Source organism: Lemur catta, chromosome 1, assembly GCF_020740605.2.
Source record: "Lemur catta isolate mLemCat1 chromosome 1, mLemCat1.pri, whole genome shotgun sequence".
Lineage (NCBI taxonomy): Eukaryota > Metazoa > Chordata > Mammalia > Primates > Lemuridae > Lemur > Lemur catta.
In genome coordinates, this window is record NC_059128.1 from 54,064,611 (window position 1) to 54,087,193 (window position 22,583).

The following is a 22,583-nucleotide window of genomic DNA, read 5'->3' on the forward strand; positions in this document are numbered from 1 at the left end:
CCCAGCTACTCTGTCTTCTGCTATTCACCTTAAGAGTCTTCTCATATTTGTTCTATATATAATGTTCAGGGTTTGTACACAGTTCTACTTAGCAGGAGGAATAAGAAAAAGAATATCTATTTCATCTTCCCTGAAGCAAAAGTAAGCATAAGTTTTATGATATAATATTTTCTTGTGGACCATACATTATTTGCTTATGGGAGATCCTGTAACATGAATTCGCTCTTACCTAGGTCACATCAAGCCATTTTCCTCCTGAGCTGTTGACCAAAAACAATTAAATATGACACAAGCAAGGACAGCCTGGCTCCTTCACCCTCAATTAACATCTGGAAGGTGGTCTCTCAACTCCAGCCTCATATAATCAGAATGTGAGTGATACTATCGAACTTCTCAGTAAAACAAACATAAGACTTTATAAGATTTCCATGTCTGCTGCCATGGTGTATGCATATTGTTGATTCTCAACAGTGATTCTCAATTGTATGAAAAGGAGTAGGGCGATTTTGCCCCTCTCCCTACGGGCTCATCTGGCAACATCTAGAGACATTTTTATTGTTATGATTTAGGATGAGCTACTGGCATCTAGTGGGCAGAAGCCAGGGATGCTTCAAAAATCCTATAATTCTCAGGATAGCCACCCACAATGAAGAATTAACTAGCCCAAAATTTCAATAGTACCAAGGTTGATAAACCCTGTTTTGTTTTTTTTGGTTTTTTTTTTTGAGACAGAGTGTCGCTTTGCTGCCCTGGCTAGAGTGAGTGCCATGGCGTCAGCCTAGTTCACAGCAACCTCAAACTCCTGGGCTTAAGCGATCCTACTGCCTCAGCCTCCAGAGTAGCTGGGACTACAGGCATGCGCCACCATGCCCGGCTAATTTTTTCTATATATATTTTAGTTGGGCAGATAATTTCTTTCTATTTTTAGTAGAGATGGAGTCTCACTCTTGCTCAGGCTGGTCTCGAACTCCTGACCTCGAGCGATCCACCCGCCTCGGCCTCCCAGAGTGCTAGGATTACAGGCGTGAGCCACCGCGCCCAGCCGATAAACCCTGTTTTTGATGTCTGACCTACATTGACAGTTAAGTTTAATCTTCAGGTATTCGGTATACCTCCTGGCCCATGTAATTATGGAACTCTGAATGCTGGGTCTGGAATGGCCTTGCCCAAGCTCTAAATAGAGACAATCCAGTCTTCCAAGACTGTTTTACCCTTTGGCTTTCCTCTCTAGGGATTGCTGTGTGGCTTCAAGATTTCTAAAGTGAAAAATCATGTTCCTTGCTTTCTCTAGAGAGAACATCGTTTACATAAACTCCAAATGTTTAAAACAAATATTTTTATTCTAGTCTTCTTAAGAACTTTTAAAATCATAATTTAGACCCCACTTTACACTTGAGTCCTTATTGCTATCTCTCACCTACCCTCCCACTGCCAATTCAACAAATTCCCCATTGTTCCTTTCTCACTCTAATAAAACTCCTGAAACCACTTTTACCCAATATTGCCCCTGGGCTAGAGCCCCTGGCTCCTGTTTCTAACGCTCCATGATCTATGCCTCTCTCCTACATGAAACAATTCAGGTAACTTAAGCACCAAGAAAAGATACACAAGAGAAATGAACACTTCTGGAAGAAGAACAGAATTCACTGTTCTGATGTCCACTATTCATTTGATACTCTCCCTTTATTTATCACTAATTCCATTTCAGTCCTTCAAATGTGCTCTTATAGGACCCTGCTCTGAAGTATAACTTCTCCAACTGTACAGGACCTCTGAGCCAGTTTCTAATAGCAGCCCCTTTTCATGTTAAGTACTTTAACTATGTGATAGGGTATGGGGCCCATCTCATAAGAAGAGGCCTTTCTTCTCTGTTAAGGCTCTTCTAGGGACATCCCCAATTTCTTTTTCTACGTTAGATTTACAGAAAATCTAATTAGAAATACTCATTTTGAAATGACCCAAGCAGTCATCCTGATCTTGTTTAGTAACAGCGGTGAGATGTGGGTCTTAATTCAGAATATTTGTTGTACTCTGTCTAAAACACATTAGGTCAAAGGTGACACTGTGGACTCTTGTTCATACATGTTTTTGTTTCCCTTTATGATAACATTCCTTAAATCACAGCCAAGAGTGTATTCTGGGGCTGAAACTATTTTAAAGACATAATGTGGCAGCAGTATTCTGTTTACTAATAAGAAATTTGGAGCAGCAGCCAAGAACAGTAATAGAATCTTCTTCCCTCTTACTGTCATTCTCAAAAAAGACTATGTCACATTTTTTTTTCTTTCTTTCTTTGAGTGTGGGGCTCAAGTTCCCTTGTTACTATTTTTGCTTTGAATGTCCCTGCCAAAGCAAAGTCTATATAACAGACAAAATATTTTAAACTAAATATGACCCTGTGTAGCTTTGGTTCCCATTGGGGACATATCATAGGCAATAAATGGACCATGTTGGGCATAATTCTAGTCAAGTCTCTGGGACAGACTGCCTGGGGTGGAATCCCAGCTCCGCCATGCATTAGTTGCAAAACATTGGACCAATCCTTTAGCTTCACTAAAGCTAGAAGGCCTCCTACATAAACTAGGACCCATATTGGTATCTATCTATCTGATTGGGCAGGGGGCAGGGGTTGTTGTGACAAAAATGCATACAACATGCATCCCATAGTGTTTGGCACACAAGAAATACTTAAGTCTCTATAACTCCGAAGGCCTAAAAAATAAATTTTTAAAAATGTTTCAAGAGAACTGTTTTCACTGAAAATATTCTAGAATTCTTATAAAGTAAACTTAATAGGCCTAGCACAGTGGCTCACACCTGTAATCCTAGCACTCTGGGAAGCGGCGGGAGGATTGCTTATAAGGCCAGGAGTTCAAGACCAGCCTTAGCAAGAGCGAGATGCCTGTCTCTACAGAAAAAATGGAAAAATTAGCCAGGTGTGGCAACACATGCCTGTAGTCCCAGATACTCGGAAGGCTGAGGCAGAAGGATTGCTTAAGCCCAGGAGTTTAAGGTTGCAGTGAGTTATGATCATGTCACTGCACTTTAGCCCCAGCAACAGAGTGAGACTGTCTCAAAATAAACAAACAAACTTAATAGTTATATACTGATCTTAGGATATAAATTCACTTTTACTGTAATTCACTACTAATAATGCTAAACTGTAACCAAAAAAAGACTGGGTTTTTCACATAAAATGCCTGTTTTTCTTTCAATACAAAGCCTTTGAAAGGGAAGGCTACTAGTGATGCATTACTCAGGTCTTCAGCTAATGTTCTTCGAACAAGTTTTTGGCATAACCTTTCAATTTCTTTCACTTCCACAAGAGGATACACTCCCTTGATGGAAAATTCAAAAATTCAAATTGAAAATTCAGACAAAACGCAAAGAAGCTGAATACCACCACAGTGTTTTCGTAATAACATATAGACGCTTAAGTATTATATATAATAAAATATGACATATATAACGTATCCTAAAGTTGCATTTACCCAGAAGAAATATTATTCTCATTCTGGTTCACCTACTTCCATTTTAATGTCGTGGTTCTGGCCGACAACGCTCTGAATGAGCTCCTCGATGATCTGGTCGGAGGCCGGCTGGGCCTCGGACTGCAGCGAGACGACGATCTCCTCGACGGACGTGGGGATCGCTCGGGCGGGCAGCGGGGTCTGCCCGGCGGCCCCCAGCGCGCGGCCCGGCAGGCGGCTCCCGCGCTCTGCTCCGGACACCGCCGCCGCCGCTCCCCGCGCTGTGCCAGCCGGGCCCTCGCCCTCGCGCCCCAAGTGGGTGCTAATCTTCACTCTCCTCCGCCGGCCGCTCGCCGCCGCGTCGCTGTCCTCGCTGGAAAGGGAGCTGGCCTTGCTTGCTTTGGCCTTATAGGCCCCCGCGGACGGAGCTCTCTCCCGGCTCGCTTCACGCCCCCGGGCCAGGTCGAGGGCCCGCCTGGAGGCCGCGGGCCGCGGGCTCTCCAGGATCCCGCGCGCCGCGGGCCTCGCCCGCCGGGTGGGCGGCGGCAGCAGGACCACGGGTTTGGCCGTGCCGACCCCCGAGGCGATGACCGGAGGCTTCTTCTGGGCCCCGTGCCGTAGGAACGCGGAGCTCCGTAAGTAAAAGCTCCGGGGCTGAAACACCGGGGTATTCCCGGGAGCGGCCCGGCCCGAGGGATGCGCTGCGCCTCCGAGCGCCTCCTGCAGGATGGCCACAGCCGAGAGCTCGGGGCCTTTCGCTGGAGAGGACTCTTTGGATGTTCCGGGTCCAGCGTAGGAAACGCACCTAGGGTGGGCCGGGCTGGAGGCACGGAGGCTGTGGACAGAGCCTTCATCTACAGCCTGCTTGGAGGCCAATTTCTGTTTGAATCGGAGAAAATCCTTTTTAGTCTCCTGGCGAACCTTCTCAAGCTCTTTAAACATGTGTGATTCTTCTTTGTGTTTCAGCCCAAAGTGCTTTGGGATTGTGGACATCTTGACAATTTTGACCTGTAAAATAACCACACCCAAAATTATATTCTATTTTTTATGTGTGTGTGTGTGTGTGTGTATAGCAAAACTGTTGATATCAGCAAAGTTTCTTACGATAGAACCTCACTGTGCTGCTGCTCCCTGAAGCACAAGTGGTAAACTAGGTATACAATTTTATATCCATCTATTGGCCTTGTCACAAGAACCATGAAAAATCTCTAAAGCAGTAATTTTTTTCGGAGGGAGTTTCCCAAAACCCTACTGGATTTATTTTAACACTTCTTTAGACTATAATGCAGTGTCCCATTTCCAGGCAAGGGAGACCACACTAAGTATGGGCATAGAAAATCCAAAGCAGCTCTGCAAAGAGAAAACAGAGGGCACCAACTGTGGCCTGTGACGTGGATCCAAACCACGAACATGTCTTCACTTGTTCAGGGTATTTCAACAATATTAATTCATAGCCAACATTTTAAGCTGGACGGTTTTCACATAAAAATTCAGGTTTGCAGTTTCTCTGGGAAAAAGTGACAGCTCTGGCAATACAAGGGCCAAATCCCTGCTCTTGTGGCTGGATAGCTGTTTCCCCTTCCTTCCACAGCTGTTCCCATGTGTCTCCCTCGCTCAGCCCACTCCTTAATGTCACCTGAGCTACAGCAGAGTGTAAGAAGGGAAGGAGATGGACAGCCTCAAGGTAAGCTGCAACCAGGATCATGAGGCTTGAATGCCAGGTGTTTGTACTTTTTCTGTGAACTACTGGAAACCACTCAAAATTTTTAACAGAAAAGTGACTTGATAGCATCTGTTACATGGGAGATATTAATATCAAGTAGAAGACAGAATAAAGGCAGGAAGGGCAAATACAAGTCTTGGTAGCTGGAACCTGGTAATGGAGCAGAGTAAAAATGGAGACATAATAAGGTAAACCTGGTAGGAACAGGCCAATGATTAGGAATAAATGGGAGGCCGGGTGCCGTGGCTCACGCCTGTAATCCTAGCACTCTGGGAGGCTGGCAGGCTGATCATTTGAGCTCAGGAGTTTGAGACCAGCCTGAGCAAGAGCGAGACCCCCGTCTCTACTAAAAAGGAACAGAAAGAAATTAGCTGGACAACTAAAAATATACAGAAAAAAATTAGCCAGGCATGGTGGTGCATGGCTGTAGTCCCAGCTACTCGAGAGACTGAGGCAGTAGGATCGCTTAAGCCCAGAAGTTTGAGGGTTTGCTGTGAGCTAGGCTGACGCCAGGGCACTCACTCTAGCCCGGGCAACAGAGTGAGACTCTGTCTCAAAAAAGAGAAAGAAAGAGAGAAAGAAAGGAAGAAAGAAAGAAAGAAAGAAAAGAAAGGAATAAATGGGAGCAATTAAAGCTCCTTCATAAAATAGGGATTTTCAATCACCTTAATGAAATCTTGGTCATAACCAAGGACATAATAAAACTTCTGTTATTCACTGAACTGTACCCTTCAAAATGGTTAAGAGATAAATTTTATGTGTATTTTACCACAAGTTTTAAAAAAACAACTTCTGTTATTCAGAAGGTTCAGCTATCTATGATCATGAATGGATTTTGAGATCTTGTAAACTCAGATCATTACTCAAAGCCAGGCTAATGGGAAATATAAATAGAAAAGAGGCCAATTACAGATTCTGTGTCACACTTGCCTATGGCAAGTGGGAGGAGCAAGAGCAACCAGGGTTAGAAAAATGAAGAGAATAGAGTTCCACAGAAGGCAAGAAGAGGTGTGTTTCAGGAAATAGGTTTAAAACAATGAAAATAAAAACAAAAAATAATGAATTAGAAGAATAATAAATTTTTAAAACCCAAGGCCAAGATTCTTTTAAACAAAATAAAATAATATAGCAGAAACATCTCTGGAATATCATCATTATTTCCAGTATGATTATCTACTAGAAAACCCAGGCACTAAAGAACTATTTAGAACTATAATGGGATTCCACAAGTGATTTGAGTTTTTTGTTTGTTTGTTTGTTTTGTTTTGTTTTGTTTGGAGACAGGGTCTCACTGTGTTGCCCAGGATAGAGTGCAGTGGTGTCATGATAGCTCACTGCAACCTCACACTCCTGGGTTCAAGCTATCCTTCTGCCTCAACTCCCCAAGTAGCTAGGACTATAGGCATGTGCCACTGTGCCCAGCTAATTTTTCTATTTTTTGTAGAGAGGACATCTTGCTCTTGCTCAGGCTGGTCTCAAACTCCTGACTTCAAATGATCCTCCCACCTCAGCCTCCCAAAGTGCTAGGATTATAGGCGTGAGCCACCATACCCAGTACGGTTTGAAATTTTTTTTTAAATTACACAAAAACCAATAGTTTCCTTTATGCCAAAATGGTCCAGTCAAAAATATAATGGTAAAATTTCATTCATAATTTTTTTAAAAGAGTAAATCTTGCATAAATATAACAAGAAATATATTCATATACAAATGTAAACATAACAAGAAATTTATTCATAAAACTATATGAATAAATTTTTCAAATTTTACTGAAGGACATTAAATAAAGATTCAACTAAATAGACTGTTAGTGTTCCTTGATGGGATGACTGGATTTTTTTTTTTTTTTTTTTTGAGACAGAGTCTCACTCTGTTGCCCGGGCTAGAGTGAGTGCCGTGGCATCAGCCTAGCTCACAGCAACCTCAAACTCCCGGACTCAAGCAATCCTCCTGCCTTAGCCTCCCCGAGTAGCTGGGACTACAGGCATGCACCACCATGCCTGGCTAATTTTTTCTATATATATTTTTAGCTGTCCATATAATTTCTTTCTATTTTTAGTAGAGACAGAGTCTCGCTCTTGCTCAGGCTGGTCTCGAACTCCTGAGCTCAAACAATACGCCCGCCTCGGCCTCCCAGAGTGCTAGGATTACAGGCATGAGCCACCGCGCCCGGCCTGGATATTTTAATTATACTAGGTCTTCCCAAGATACGGTATTGGTTTAATGCCAATACAAAAATCTAAAAATGATATTTTGAACATTTGAAAAGTTATTCTGAACTCATTTGAAATAATAAACAGGCTAGACTAATCAAAAATTTTATAAAATGAAATAAGGGAGCACTTGTTCGTCGATGAGAGAACCAAATAAATAAAACTTATACAGATATAAGAAGTGGGACCAAAATACCATTGCTAGAATCAACAGGTAGACTGAGAAAGTGAGAAAAAGGATTAAAAATAATATAAGTTATAAAGATAGTATTAAATGGTGATAAAAGGAAGAACTATTCAATAAATTGTGATGAGGCAACTGGTTGACTATTTGGTACCTTTGTGTGTGTGTGTGTGTGTGTGTGTGTGTGTGTGTGTGTGCGTATTTTGTATCATGCACCAAAATAAATCCAGATGGATTTAAAACTTAAATGTGGATACTATTCTTACTTTACTTTGCATTTCTTTGCTCACTTATCCACATTTGTTGGTTGGACTCAAATCAATTCACAAAAGAATTATCTTTATAGTTAGAATTCTTCATTTTTCATGTAGTTTGGGTGGTATGAAGAGAACATACTATTTATCCTCCAAATAATCATACTGATTTTAATTTCTAAAATATGAACTACTGGTTCTCAAACTGAAGATCCTGCTACATGCTAAAGTTTTCATCTGGGAATCAATAGGCTTTCTTTCTTTACCCTGCTCCACCATTGACTAGACCTTGGACAATTTAATTCTATCCAAACCAAGGGTTCATATAAAACAGTGAAAATAATAATCTGTTGTCTGTTTTCTATACCATAGTACACGACCATTAGAGAGGCTTTCTGAAGCCCTTAATAAAATTCCCTTGTTTTAAACAATGCTATATGATCCTCCCCCGTCATAGTATTTTGGTGTTATTGTTTGCTCAGGTAGCAATATGTTCACACCAACACCACCTGCATTTCTTCCTGCAAAAGGTTAAAAGGTAGTAACTGGAACAGAACACAGAGCAGAAGTACATTAACACCTGATGAGAATTGAACTTGACTCTCCCAAATCCACTTCCCCTTTATTCTTAGTTCCTGCTTTGGATGCCCTTCCCAACTTCTCCCAGGCCCTTGGTTTGCTATTGAAGTTTAACAAATGTTCATTGTTTAACACTTCTCAGTACATTCCCATGAGTTCTTAAGAGGAAAGTTTCTCTTTCTATCTAAAAGTAAACCAAAATGAAATAGAACTTCTAAATTTGACAGAAACTTCTATTGTGCATTCAAGGTGGGTGGTATCCCAATGCTTCATGGGCCAGTCCATCAAAACTTGGTGCCTTTATTCTCCCACCCACCCTTCTACAATACAAAAAAGTCAAATAACTTTTAAACATCCAATCTTATGAGAAAATAGCATTTCCTTTTTTTCTTGGGAGCAATTTACTAAGAAAGACTAGATCTATTTTGGAGATACACAAGGAAAAATAGTGTAGTTGCCTCAAAAGGAGAAGGTATTAACCTACATGAGGTGTCAAATCTGTGGCACACAACCCAGGTTGGTTAAGTTTACCCTACACTTTAAAATGGGATAGAATACACTTAAAATCTTTGTGACCCAAGCAGTAATTTTACTTTCCTCTTTTTTCCAAATTACTGGAACTCTGCCTATATCTTTTTCTTTCTCTTCTACCCAGAGGTTTAAAGCCTGAGCAGTGAAGTAGTCAGTCAGGAGGGCCAAAAGGCAGCCTTTTTTCCTCTCTCACAAGGCCAGGTCGGACATCAGGAGAAAGATAGAGAGAAACAACACTTTATTTACAAGAAAACAACAATTCAAATGACCATGGACTTCTCATAAGACACCACTGAGAATGGATGACAGGGAAACAAGATTTATAACATGCTAAAATACAACAATAACAACAACAACAACAAAAAAAAAAAACCTGTCAACCCAGAATTCTATACTTAGTATGCATATTCTTTTTTAAAATGTAGGCAAAATGAAGACATATTAATATAAAAGAAAATTAAAAGAATTACTCACCAGCCACCTGGAACTACAAGAAATGCTAAAGAAAATTTTCAGGCTGAAGAGAAATTATACCAGAGGGAAATTTGAATCTTCAAGGACAAATGAAGAAGATCAGAAATGGCAAATATCTAGATGAGTACAGTAGGCCATTTTTTTCTCTTAAGTTTTTTTAAAATTGTAGGAAAAATTATAACATGTCTTGTGAGATGTTTGTGTAAATAGATGTGATACAAATGACAACAACAACCAAAAAGACCAGGATAGGGGTGGGTAAAGGAACTATACGATTGTACAGTTTCTGCATTTTATGTGAACTAGTTCAATATTAACTCTAAGTAGACTGTGAAATGTTAAGGACATATATTGTAATTCCAAGAGAAACAATTTTTAAAGTAATACAAAGAATTATAACTAAAAAGTCAGTAGATAATAAAATGAAAAACAAAAGATGTTAAATTTCAGAAAACATTTTAGACTGAATAATAATGAAAATACAACACATCAGAAAGTGTGGGGTACAGATAAAGCACTGATCAGAGGTATGGGGTATAGCTAAAGCGCTGATTTGTAATTTAAATGCTTACATCAAAAAGAAGTCAAAAATCAATAACCTAAACTTCTACCTTAAGAATCTATTAAAAGAAAGCCAAGTATAACCAAAGTAAATAGAAAGAAGGAAATAATAAGTATAAAGACCTAACAACTCCAATCAAATAGAAAACAGAAAAGTAATTGAGAAAATTAACAAAGCCAAGAGCTGGTTCTTTAAAAATATCAACAAAATTTAAAAATATCCCTAGCTAGATTGTTTAAAAATAATAAAGAACAAAAATCACCATAGCAGGAATGAAAGAGGAGTTTTCACTATAGATCCTAAAGATATTAAAGGATAATAAGAGAATACGATAAACAACTCTATGCCAATAAATCTAACAATTTAGATGAAATGGGCAAATCTGAAAATTACACCTTACCAAAATTAACAAAAGAAGCAGAAAATATGAATAGCCCTATATTTTAAAAAAATGTGTTATCAAATATCTTACCACAAGACCTAGATAGTTCTCTCAAATATTCAAGAAAAAAATAAATTTTTTTTTTCAGAAAATAAAGAGGAAGGAACAATCATTCTATGAGATCTGCATAACCCTAATACCAAATCTGACAAAGACAGTTTTAAAAAAAAAAAGAAATTACATGCCAATATCCTTCATGAGCATAGATGCAAAAGTCTTTAACAAAATATTAGCAAAACCAATCCAAAAAGATATTTTTAAAAAGGATAAGACATTCTGACCAAACAGAGTTTATCCCAGCGTTGAAAAATTGATTTAACTATTTTGACTTAATTATATTGATTTGAAAGTCAATATAATTCACATGACTAACAGAGTATAGGAGAAAAAATATGTGATTATTTTAATAGATGGAGGAAGGACATTTGACATCATTCAACAATCATTCATAATAAAAATAAATAAATTACTGTGGGCAAGCTGAATCACAGGGAACACCCTCAATCTTACTAAGAGAATCCACAAAAAAATTACAGCTGACATAATATTTATACTTTCTCCTAAGATTATAAACAAGGCAAAAATACCTTGCTTGTACTATGTCTATGCAACATTATACTATCATACTGCCATAGCAATCTAGCAAGAAAAAAAAATAAAAGGAATAAAGATAGAAAGGAAAAGCTAAAAGTATCTGTATTTTTAGATGACATGATTTTGGGGTTAAAAATCCTAAGGAATCTACAAAACAACTACTAATGAGTAAATGTATCAAGGTTGTACAGTATAAGATTAATGTAAAAATCAATTTTTATACTAGTAGCAAATAATTGGAAAATATTTTAATTCCACTTACACTAATGCCCCTTCCCAAAACATAAAATGCTTAGAAATTAATCTCACAGAAGACATCCAAAATCTCTACAATGAAAATTACAAAACATTGTTCACAGAAATTAAACACCTACATAAAAGGAGACATGCCATGTCCATAGATTGGAAGACTCAATATTGTTAAAATCACAATTTTCCCCAAATAGATCTATAGATTCAATGCCATCCCAATCAAAATTCCAGCAGGCTTTTTTATAGAAATTACAAACTGATTCTAAAGTGTACATAGAAATTCAAATGACTTAAAATCACCAAAGTGATTTTTTAAAAAGAAAAACAAAGCTGAAGGACTTTGAACTATCCAGTAAGCTTGATTACTTCAGTAAGCTGCAGTAATCAAGGCAAATATCCTGGCAAATCATCATGAAGAAAAAGGAAGCCAGACACAAAAGAGCACATACAGTATGCTTCCTTTTAAAGAAAATTCTAGAAAAATGCAATCTATGCTATAGCGTCAGAAAGCAGATCGGTGGTTGGTTGGGGGTGGGGGTGAGAGCAGGAGTAGAAAGCAAAGGGGACAAGGAACAAACAGGTTCATTGCAGTAATCGTTTCAAAAGTGTATATGTCTGTCAAAACTCATCAAATTGCATACTTGTACATTGTTCATTGTACAAACTGAACATTTGTGCAGTATATTGAATATAAATTATTCCTCTGTAAAGTTGTAAATAGAAAAAAAGCAACTTGTTAAACTTTTAGATTTGCATATTTAAAAAATAAACTATTGATCTCCTTTAAGCTCCTGCAAGGGTAGTCTGCAATAGTTTCCTTGTGGGTCTGTTGCCTTCAATGCCAAACAATTCTTGCATTAAGCACACAGTGTCCCCCTGCCCACCAAACAGTTAGAGCCAAACTCAGGAAACAGCTTTCTATTTTGAAATTAGACACATTGACCCTAGTGGGAGCCGTCACCTAATGCTGGTTAAAGTTTGCCCGAAACAAGCTGCCCTGTCTTTGGATGGCAGAGGTCAGGGAGATAGAAGTTAAATTCCTTCACTGTTATCTTTCACCCTCCGCGCAGCCCCTCTGATTCCACCCCCTCTTTTGCCTTCCTAACCCTTTTCCTCCTTTCCCCACAGGCTGGTCCAGCGCAATCCATCTACTTTTCCCTTCCCCCAAGTTTTCACTCCTCACTGCTCCTCTTTAACCCCATTTTCCCACAGAACGTAGCCCTGAACTCCATCCCCAATCCCCACAACAGCCCAATCCCTACTCGAACCCCAAACCTCAATCCTATTTTCGGTACTGATTTTTGCCTAGAGAGGCGGAACGGGGAGGACAATTGCTCCGCCCAAATATCTCAGTCTTCCCTTTCCACAGCGTCCAGACGAAGTCACTCCCGCCCCGGTCCGCGTCCCTCTCTCACCCTGCTCTGGGGGCGCCTGTGTTCCCATGCAGGTGGCGGGGAGATCCGCCCCACCGCCGCCCGGCGGGTATTCAACAGGCCTTTCGGTGTCGAGGGGCCGGTGGGCTCGACTGGCTCTGCAGGAAGAAAGGACGCGCTCCGTCGCCCAGCAACAAGCCGCGCGCCCTCCTCCGCCCACCCCCGCCCCCTGCCCTTAAAGGATCCCCCGCGCCGTGGGCGCGCACCCCGCGTCTCGGTCTTGGACCCCAAACCCAGTTCTCACTTCTCCCAGTGGTGAAGCCGCTACTCCCAAAGAGCTGCCTGGATTGGTCGTTTTTGCCCAGCTTAACCAACCGCTTACTTAGCATTCTTGCTCTCTCTACGTTTAAATGAATAATGCTGGGCCATGAAACTTTAAAAAAAAATTGGGGGGGAGGGGTTGTATGTTTTTAAACATACATGCCAGCGAAGGGTACATTTCAGGGAGTATGTTTCCATGCTGTCTACTTAGGTGAGCACAACTTGTAAAGAGCATATTGAAATCAAGGGCATGAGATTCAGACTTCTGGCAAGTTCATATTAAAAGCTCAGATTTAGCCATTTTTGAACTTCAGATGTGGTCCAAGATAAGAAGCAATAATTGGCATAATCTATTAAAGTTGAATATACACATACTCTATGATCCAGCAATTACACTCCCAACAGAAATGCATGCATATGTGCACCAAGAAACATGTGTATATTCATAGCAGTTTCATTCATAATAGCTAAGACTTGAAAACAACCCAAATGTCTAACAAAAGTAAAATTCATAAATTAATTGTAATATATTCATAAAATGTCATACTATACATCAAGGAAACAAACAAACTTCAGCTTTGGGGGAATATAGATGAATCTCTCATAAATGTAATGCTGAGCAAAGAAGCCAAACACAGAGGGATACATGCTGTATGTTTCCATCATACAAAGTTCAAAAACTATAGTGCTTAGGGATGCATGCTCAGCTGATACATTACAAGTAAACATGAGAAAGTGATAATCATAAATGTCCAGGTGGTAGTTATCTTGGGAGAGGGGAAGGTGGTGGTGAGTGGGCAGGTTGTACCAGAGGGAGTCTTAGGGTGCTAGTGATATCCTATTGTTTAACATTAGTGATGGTTTCTTTATCTCTTTGTAATAAAGAGGAAATTTTGTTTTGTTAATTTCCCCATGTAATATTTCACCATTTTTTTAAAAGGGCAAAAAGAAAAAGAATTAGATAAAATTAGATAAAATAGTGTAGATGAAATAGTGTAGCTTTGCTCAGTACCTGGCACTTAGCAGCCCCTCACATATTATTTTATATCCCTCTACTCTCTACCAACTCCTCCAAATACTCAGGCAACTAAAACATGAGGTCAGGAAAATGCAGATAAAACCTTCTGGAGGTCATCCATAAGATTCTATATGCTGGAAGGAGGCAACATGCATCCCAGAAGTTCAAGATAAAAAAAATGCTCTGTGCTGTACAATTCCCTAGTGCTGAGCCTCTGAACAGCTCAGCTGTGGAGACATCCTCAGACCTTCAAGACGGAAACCCCCTCCAGACACAGACAAAGCCAGGCTAGGACACTCAGCTTTGCCACTTGGACAAGCTGCTTCCCCTCTCAGGGTTTCTGCATCCTCATCTGTAAAATGGAGAGAATAATCTTACCTGAAAGGTTTGTTACTTTACTACCTAACATAATGTGTTCAGAATCGTTGCTGAATGCTCACAAGATGAGAAGCATTCTATAGAAAAGGACCTTTCATCCCTGAGGTTTCACTGCATTCACATCACATCCCACTGCCCTGAGAGCATTCTGTGAGGGCAGCTTTACTCATAGTATGGCAGTAGCCTCTTCAGTCCAGGAGTCAATTGCTTTTCTATACTAATTAAAATAATAAGCAAATAGCCAAGGTGCTTGTGAAGTCACTAATTGTTCATGGTACCATCTTGGATACTGCACAAAAATAAGATACAGGCCATGTTCCTAAACTGAAAAAAAAAATTAATTAACATAACTTTAAAATAGGTCTATCTACGGTCAGAAAACAATTTAAATGGTAAATAAATATTGTTCATTAATACTTTGTATAATCAAAAAATAGTAACTAAGTATTTGGGTAGCCATTTCATAGGATAATACAATCCATGAGCTGGGTACTAGTATCATCTTCATTTTACAGATAAAGCATTGATGTTCAAAGAGATGAAGGATTTCACCTGAGGTCCCTAGCTGGTAATCTTGCGCTAGGAACTTCTGTTCTAGATCTAGTTTTATCAAAAATAAAGAAAGAGAGGGAGAGGGATGAAGGAGAAGAAAGATAAGTTGATTATTAATCTAGAGGCATTTCAAATTTATTGTTGATATTGTAATACCTTTATATGAAAATGTTAATAGTTTGGGCACCAAAGAGAGGATAATTAGACTCACAGGAGCAGCATAAAATTACTCAAGCAGTCATTTAAACACTATAATTTCATGCGACTTTTGTCACACTCCAACAACCACCTACCAGTCCCCTTGTCATCTAGTTTTGAAGCCCCCTATAGTTCACTACACTGCAAGTGAAAGCAGACCCAATGTGACTTCCCAGCTTCCACACCTTCAAAGTATCATCACAGAACAAAATCCAAACAGAGTTCCCCAAAAGAATTCAAGGCTCCTCACAATGAGGGCCTGCCCAAAGGCTTAAATATTTGGAAAATAAACAATTAAAGTTATATCTCCATATTATGCACCAAAATAAATTCCAACTGTATGAAAGATTTTGATTTTATGTAGATAAGACTTATAAACATTAAACCAAAAAAGGCAGAAACTATAAATAAAAACATTGATTTTTTAAAACATTTATGCATTAAAAATTAACAAAATTATAATGCAAATGAAAACCTGTTGAAAATTTTACATTTACAGCAGACATGGGATCAACATTTTGTAGATAAGAAATAAAACTCAAATTTTCCAATTGGCTTGAGAAGGTGTGAACAGGCAGTTCCCAAAAGAAGAAATACTTTGGCCAATAGAAATACAAGAATATTCAACTCCACTAATAATCTCAGAAATATAAATTAGACCATTGCTATGAAAAATTCACCAATCAAATTACAAAGTTAATAATAGAGTTTGTTCATGGGAATGAGGGGAACACAGTCACACAGTCACTCATAGGTTTCTGATGGCGCCCTGTTAGATGTCAGGTAGCAAAACGTCCCAAAAGGCTTAAATACTTGCATGTCTTTTGAGCCAGAAATGTCATGTTTATAGACTTTTCCTATATAGAGGTATGAAAAATTTTAAATAATGATATTGAAACATTGTTTTACTCATTAGAAGGCAGAATCTTGTCTTACATGTGACATCCTTGTATCTAGCACAATGCCTGGCACATAGAATTCTCATTGATGGTCACACCTAAATAATGTCACTGATTTAACATTAGCCAAGACTGAGTTGTTGCCAGAACACAGGCCTGAAGAGAACTGAGCTCTAGACTTAACGTTATAGAGATGAGAAAGCCAAAGATGCTGAGGCCTTAGGGAACATATACGAACATTTCCTGTGAGCCCTTCAGTCACTGGATCTAGTTCAGCGTCTGGTTCCATTAACACAACTCACCACTAGCAAAAGTCTTAGTCCTTGATTTATAGTAAAGGTCAGTTCGCTAAAGGTCGAAAAAACTTGAATATTACTGATATTCGATTTTAGCATCAATTACTTTAAAAATGATATCAAATGCAAATCAGCAAATTAAAATGGTAAATATAAAGCAAATAAAGTCAGAGTTTGTTCTCCTCCTAGACCCTTCTGCAGCCTTGCCTGCAGAAACAAGCCACAATAGAAACCCTGGAGCCTTCACCACTGCACCCCAAGATGGTGGTGGGGAAGGAGTAGAGCCTTTCCATGAGTTACGGCGTGAGAACGACACAGGAAAGAATCGAAGACATCATACTTCACTTCCATGAGTCCTCATTCCTCTCCTCATCAGTCAGGTCCCCACAGGAAACAGAAGGCATGCTCAAAAGAGGTTTCCTGGGTCAGGGGCTTGAGGGCAAAGAATTGAAGTGGGATTAAAGGGGACTAACAAGAGATAAAGAGTCACCCAAGGTCTAGCAACACTAGGAAGGTATTACCACCTTTGATCTGAAAAGGCAAGGGGGAAAAGGAGGTATTAGCAGAGCCTGGTGAGAGCTGAAGCTGTGGAAGAGGGGCTGCCTGATAGGGGCACAGAGAGAGGAAGTCAAGGACAAAGCCACAGTGATGCAAGGAGAAAGTAGGAGGAATAAGTACTGCTACTGCTCTATCCTCCGGCCCTTCATTCCTGTGCCATTGTCCCCCACTGGCCAAAGCCAAAGACAAGGAAGACTGGGTAATGTGGCTCATAGAGGTCAGCCTCCTGGGGCTGAGAACAGGGCAGAGGAGGGAGCCAGGGAGTCTACCAAAGAATAACCAGCAGAGTCACCTACCAAAATTTGCCTGTACTGCCAGTGATCCACAGAAACTAATGTGTTGAGACAGCTTACCTTGCCTTAGGATCCTCCCTGACATTGATTACCTTCATCCTTCTCCATGCACCCTGCTCACCCTCACCTTCCCCACAGTGACCTAATTAACATATGCCAGGCTTCCCTCCAGATCATAAACTCTGATGGTATTCTAACATCTAAGCTTTTGCAGTTCAGGAATGGACCCCTGGAAAGCCAACTACCACTCTCCCTGGAATGCCTCAGAAGTCTGGCACTGGGGCTTGATCTCAGGGTTCTTAAGGCAAGATAAAAATAGCAAGCACTGAGCAGAAAGAAAAACCCTGTGAGTAAAACTACTCATTTGAGACGAAAAGATACAAGTAACACTAATAAGCCTGGTCCAAAGCAGATGTACTTGGCTGAGAATTGAGGATTTATTTTTCTTGGTGGTAGTGGCTGGTGTTTAGCATTCCAGTTACACTTTATACCTCCAAAGGGTTTGGCTTAGGTGTTCTCCAAGTATGGTAATGCTCTAGAGATTTTGCTGAGTTTGAGGTCAGAACCATTCCTTTTCTAAAGGTAGATATGTAAGACTGTTGTATGTGCTTTGTAGCCTAAACATTGAGCTTAGAGAACCAATGCCTGGTTTATGCTTAGAAAAACTAACAGCTCTCCCAAGTAAGCTGTAAAAACAGAAGCTGCATTTAGCCAGAGATCACTGCCTGAGACTTCTGTGTACCAGGCCACTTCCCCCGAACTCACCTCCCCCAATAAGCTTTGAAGATGTGTTGTTTTTCTGTTCTACAGGGAAGGAAATTCTTTCTTTCTTTCTTTCTTTCTTTCTTTCTTTCTTTCTTTCTTTCTCTTTCTTTCTCTTTCTTTTCTTTCTTTTTCTTTCTTTTCTTTCTTTCTTTCTTTCCCTCCCTCCCTCCCTCCCCCCTCCTTCTTTCTTTCTTTCTTTCTTTCTTTCTTTCTTTCTTTCTTTCTTTCTTTCTTTCTTTCTTTCTTTCTTTCTTTCTCTCTCTCTCTCTCTCTCTCTCTCTCTCTCTCTCTCTTTCTTTCTTTCTTTCTTTCAACAGACTCTCACTCTGTTGGCCAGGCTAGAGTGCAATGGCATCATCATAGCTCACAGCAACCTCAAACTCCTGGGCTCAAGGGATCCTCTTGCCTCAGTCTCCCAAGTAGCTGGGACTACAGGCATGTGCCACCACACCTGGCTAATTTTTCTATTTTTAGTAGAGACCAGGTCTCACTCTTGCTCAAGCTGTTCTCAAACACTGGAGCTCAAGTGATCCTCTGTCTTAGCCTCCCAAAGTGCTAGGATTACAGGTGTGACCCACCATGTCTGGTGGGAAATATTTTTTTTTAATCCAACTAGATTCTGATTACTGAGTGAAGAAGAATTCAAAAACTTACTACAGGCTGTACACAAAACCTTCTTCACCCATCCAAGCACTGTCTGAAATTTGTGGGACTTTTTTTTTTTTTTCATGAGATGCCCCTGCATATACAGCTGCACCACAGCCTGTCCAAACTTCCTCAGTAGGAGAGGTTAATTGACTCCTGAATCTTCACTTCAGCAGATGGATCTATATCTTGATAAACCTTTTTGTGATTTGCTCTTTTCACAAACTATATTATTTGTCTTAATTAAGCTTTAGCACCCCACTAAACTTCCTTGCACATGCAAGGTAATATTTAAAGTTTTACTATATGAAGGATACGTCAAAAGCCCAGCATGCTTGCTTAATTTCAGATGGACTTGAAAACCCAATAAGAAACTTTTTTAGGGAATTTAAATCAAAAAATTTCAAAGACAGCAAATAAAGCTTCCTTGCTATAATAACAACTTAGGATTCACTTCTGCAAATGAGTCATAAATGGTCCTTCTAACTGTCCATGAGAAGGGAAGAGGAGAGAGGAGAAAGTGTCTAGGTGAATCAAGGGCCCTGCTTTCCCATCTCACTTCTCCCTAAGTTCAGGGCAGAGTGGACTTTCAGAAGCTTAAACTCAGCTTCCTTTTCTTCCTCTCCCCCTCAACTCCTCTCTTCTTCAGGGGTAACTCCTGGATCCAGGCCACAACTCCTGTTTGCCTGACATCACCATAGCTAGGGTGATGGGGGGAGCCTCAGAGAGAGGCATGCAAGAGGCACCCAAATCTGTAGGTCCAACTAGTAAACCTGGGCACAGACGAGCCTCTCAGGAACCCAGGGGAGCAGACTTTTGGGGTAGAATCTTCCCCCTCTCTTGGGGGGGTGCAGGGAAGGACAATTTTTTCTGCTGGTGTAGGCGGGTTCTGCACAGCCTAGAAGTTCCTGACCTCTCATCTCGATCTTCAAGCTTCTTTTCCCCAGAAAGTCCTTAACATAGGACCTGTTGCAGTCTCTGGGTCCCACTAGGATGATGCTTTTCCAACAGGCCCCACCCTTCTAGAAGATGGAAAGGAAGTCCAGGCAGGGTCCCGGTGGGCACTGTGACTCCACCTGCTAGCCACTCAATCTCCAGGTGGGAGCTGTCTCCTTCCTCACCAACTGTAACTGGGAAGAACCACTACATCAGGGAGCCTGACTGGTGGCCACAGGCAAAAGATGTAGAAGGGGAGCACAGAAGGCATACCTGGATTGCAGGTCTGCATCACCCGCCACTGCATGTCCCAGCATGCAGCACTGCCCAGACTCCCAGAATTCTGTGAAAGCTCTTTATTTGGGTTACCATTTATTGTGTATTTACTCTGCACTCAACTGGTATGAGGTGAGTATTAACATGCCCATTTTACAGTTAAGAAAAATGAGTCTCACACAGGACCAGTCTCTTGCAGTTTCCAGATTGGAATCCAGGACTGATTCCAAACCCCGTGCTCTTACACGGACACCCTACTTGTCCTTGTTAATTGTATTGAACATGGCCTGTTGGAGTTTGTCTAATGAGAGACTGTCTCAGAGATTCTCAGTCCCAGACACCAGCAGCCTGGGGCGGCCAGCCCTGCGGGGGAGTGGAGGGGAATGTTTAGAGTGCTGAGCTGTTGGCTTGCTAAGGAGGCTTTGTCTGCACTTGGAAATTGGAAGGACACCCTCATCTCTCTCTCTCTCCTGCTGCTGCTGTCTTTGGAGATGCTAGGAAGTGAAAACGGGGAAAGGCTTTTACCCAAGATTTACCATGAAACATGGAACATAAAAGTAGATATTCAGCAAAAAGGAGGGAAATCTTCACAGTACCAATTCTCCAAGAGTCTTCTCTCCTGGTAGAGAGGCTTGTCCACTTAGGGAGCTGAGCGCCCCACCGCCACAATCACAGCGGCGCCCTTTCTAGGTTCACACGGTCCGCATTCGCCTGGAGACGGCCATCGGGTCTGACTCTGAGCGCCAACCACGCCAGGCTGGGTTTCCACAACTGGCAACTACCAGAACCCAGACATCGGGTCCAAGCTCCTCACTTGGAAAAGGAGGAAACTGCCGCAGAAGGGTCTGCCTGGGTTCCCAGCAAATTTGAGGTGGGTAGCACTGGAACCAAGCTCCTACCTATGCTCCTCCCACCCCACTTCTAACGCCATCTTCACACATTCTCTCTTGTGCTCACTTCTTCCCTCTCTCAACCCTTGGGATGGCGACCTGGTTTACTCCCATTCCAGCACCTGCAGGAGTTTTTGAAGCTCCTGCTCCAGTGTAAACTGACCTTCAACCCCAGTACTGGGCTTTATTTATTGAAACCACTTCTCTTGGAGGGGGTGGAAGGAGAGGGTCATGAGGAGGTCAGAGGAGACCAGCGATTCACAATGGAAGGTATTTTGGCGGGAGGTGGCCTGTAGGGTGAGGAAAGTGGGCTCCACCCCACTGGAGGCATCTTCAAAATCATTTGAAAGAAAACAAATCTACACCAGATCTGCTAAAACTCGGAGCCCTGAGTCTCCAAGGTGGATTGAGCGTGACCCGCGTTCCCAGCCCCTCTCCCCCACCGCGGTGACTCGGGTCAGGGTGTGTGCAGGCCGTGAAGAAGACTTGAAAGCACAGAGGTTGTGGCGCAGAGTCCAGGTCGCACCCAAGCCACGGCTGAGCTCCACACCGCCCCCTCTCCCCGCCAGTGAGGAGTGAGGGCCATGGAGCACACCGATCGCATAGCATCTGAAGGATCGCGCAGCCTGCGTGGCTTCTGAGTGAGAGCAACCCAGATGAGGGGAGAGAAGCGCTTCCTCTTGCGAGCACTCCCCTATGCCTGCTTTCATGGCAAATAAAACTTCAGGATGAAAAATTGACACTAGGAGTCTCCAGTTAATACCTTGCAACAACACTGCAAGTTCTGAGAGGGATTGGTGATCCTTTTAGAAAATCATTACATTACGCAGGGAAGGTGTGTAGAATAAAATACTTTGCATCCTAAAGACAGAGAGCCAAGACCTGCTCAGAGGCGAGCACCCGAGAGGATCACTTCTGTGACTCTGGGGATGCACGCCCACCCCGCCCTCACCCAGGGCCCCAGGCGCCCCCCAGCGCCGGGGCTGGAACGCGGCGCGCTCAAAGCGCAAAGCGCGCAACCCCGGACTAACAGAGAGCTCTGTTGCAAGGCTTTTCCTGCTCAACGCGTGGGCTCGGCTTCATGTGTTTGCCAGTTAAGCGTATTATTTAAACACGGACGTTTCCTTTGCAGCTCCGAGTGAAACATGTTCCTTGATGGAAAATGATGGGGTTCTTTACCCTTTACTCAATATCTGCTATTGATGGGTGCGGCTGCTGCCTTTTCACAGCAAGAAAAAGTGAAATATTTGCCTTGGGTCACACGACCGCCCTATATGGGCAAAGGGCGGTTGCTGATTCTGCCCATGTTCAGGTACCTGGAAAGGGGAGCATTTCTGATTTGATCATGTCACCCATAGATAAAATCAGGCATCGAGGCCAGCGGTCCCAGGGCTCTGAGACCCTGTCTGTTGTGCCAGAAGCATCTGTCCCATCCAGTCCTTCAATCCTCAGTCCATTGCCCCATTTATTCCACAGAACTTCTGTTTTCCCAGTGCACTGAACTAAATCGCGTCCCTCGGATCCTCTCACTTGGAGATTGTGGAGGCGGTGGATATGGTTTCTAGACTAGAGAATCCTTCCCTGCCTGACTCCAGCCAGGCCAGTCTCTGGGCTGCGGTAATTAGTTGATTAATTGACTCAACTACTCTTTATAGAAAGTCTACTATGTTCCAGGCTCTGCTCTGGCAGCGGGAACCATAGCAGTCCCTGCCCTCATGGAGCTACTAGACCAGTGGGTCAGAGAAGAAAATGAAAAAGAAACAAATGGAATTTGTTGTCCATGAGTGATAAGAACCTGGCAGGAATCTAGAGCAAGGTGTGGACCTAAGGAGGGCACGGCTCAGTTGGTTGGGGAAGATCTGCAAAGTTCTCACCAGGGACCCCAGGTGGCTGCTCTGGACTTGCCA

The 22,583-nt window shown here is 41.8% G+C and overlaps 1 protein-coding gene across 1 annotated transcript in view; it reads right to left on the reverse strand.

Moving 5' to 3' along the window:
- Positions 1-12,771, reverse strand: part of TTC6 (tetratricopeptide repeat domain 6) — a 170,893-nt gene extending 158,122 nt beyond the window's left edge. Inside the window, exons 1-2 of the mRNA XM_045568276.1 lie at positions 12,694-12,771; positions 3,528-4,478 (exon numbers count right to left, since the gene is read on the reverse strand). Coding sequence (XP_045424232.1) covers positions 3,528-4,463 — 936 coding nt within the window. The 5' untranslated portion in view covers positions 4,464-4,478; positions 12,694-12,771. The remainder of the gene's footprint in view (positions 1-3,527; positions 4,479-12,693) is intronic.
- Positions 12,772-22,583: the final 9,812 nt, after the last annotated feature.